The sequence below is a fragment of the Crocuta crocuta genome, unplaced genomic scaffold (genome assembly GCF_008692635.1).
Source record: "Crocuta crocuta isolate KB4526 unplaced genomic scaffold, BGI_CrCroc_1.0 scaffold54, whole genome shotgun sequence".
NCBI lineage: Eukaryota > Metazoa > Chordata > Mammalia > Carnivora > Hyaenidae > Crocuta > Crocuta crocuta.
In genome coordinates, this window is record NW_027530356.1 from 4,661,927 (window position 1) to 4,662,734 (window position 808).

Here is an 808-nt window from a genome sequence, read left to right on the forward strand (position 1 = left end):
CGTCCGCACCCCTGCTGCCCCCATCCCTCCAGGCTGCTCTCCCCCCGCCCGGGCCGGGTCCGCGCCCAGGTGGCGGGGTCTGCGGGGCGCGTGGCGGCGCGGGAAGGATCCCTGCCGTGGAAGAGGGGCGGGGGCGGGCTTCTCCGCAGTCTCTTCGCGGGGCTGGAGGGCCACCCTCACGTTAGGCGAGCACTCGAGCCACCCGCCTGGGCGCCAAGAAAAGTTTTTTTCTCCCCCCCTCCCGCGCCCCTCCCCCCCCGGTCCGGCTGGGGTGGGTTTGGGTCCATTGGTGAAAAAAGTCACACGTTCCCATCAGCTGCTCCTCCCCCTGGGGGACGGGAGGCCGGCGCCGCGGGAGACGGAGGCAGACCTCCAGCCGCTCCGCCGCCGCCCGCGGAGCGGTGCGTCCCGGGGCTGAAGCGCAGCCGGGTGCCGCCGAAGACTGCCCCCGTCAGTGCGTGTCTGCGTGCCGGGCAGCGGCAGCATCCAACCTGCTTTATTCCTGCCTGCAGCGCCACAGCGAGCGAGCGAGGAGGGGGAGAGAGGGAGTCTGTCTGCAAAGTGCTGCTCCCTGGTGCTCAGAGGCGGCTGCTCCAGCTCCAACTCTCATTCATTTCGCCGGTTAACATGAGAGATCATGGCCGCCTTCGGGCTTCTCAGCTATGAGCAGAGACCGCTGAAACGCCCCCGGCTCGGGCCGCCCGACGTCTACCCGCAGGACCCCAAGCAGAAGGAGGTGAGGGCGCCGGCGGCCTCCCCCGCAACTGGGGCCGTGCTCCGCAGCGCTGACCCGGGGCCAAGTTGGCCC

At 70.9% G+C, this 808-nt stretch overlaps 1 protein-coding gene across 1 annotated transcript in view; it reads left to right on the forward strand.

Moving 5' to 3' along the window:
* MED12L (mediator complex subunit 12L) overlaps nucleotides 1–808 on the forward strand; it is a 325,934-nt gene that overhangs the window by 393 nt on the left and 324,733 nt on the right. The window contains exon 2 of the mRNA XM_077765916.1: nucleotides 513–736. Coding sequence (XP_077622042.1) covers nucleotides 638–736 — 99 coding nt within the window. The 5' untranslated portion in view covers nucleotides 513–637. The remainder of the gene's footprint in view (nucleotides 1–512; nucleotides 737–808) is intronic.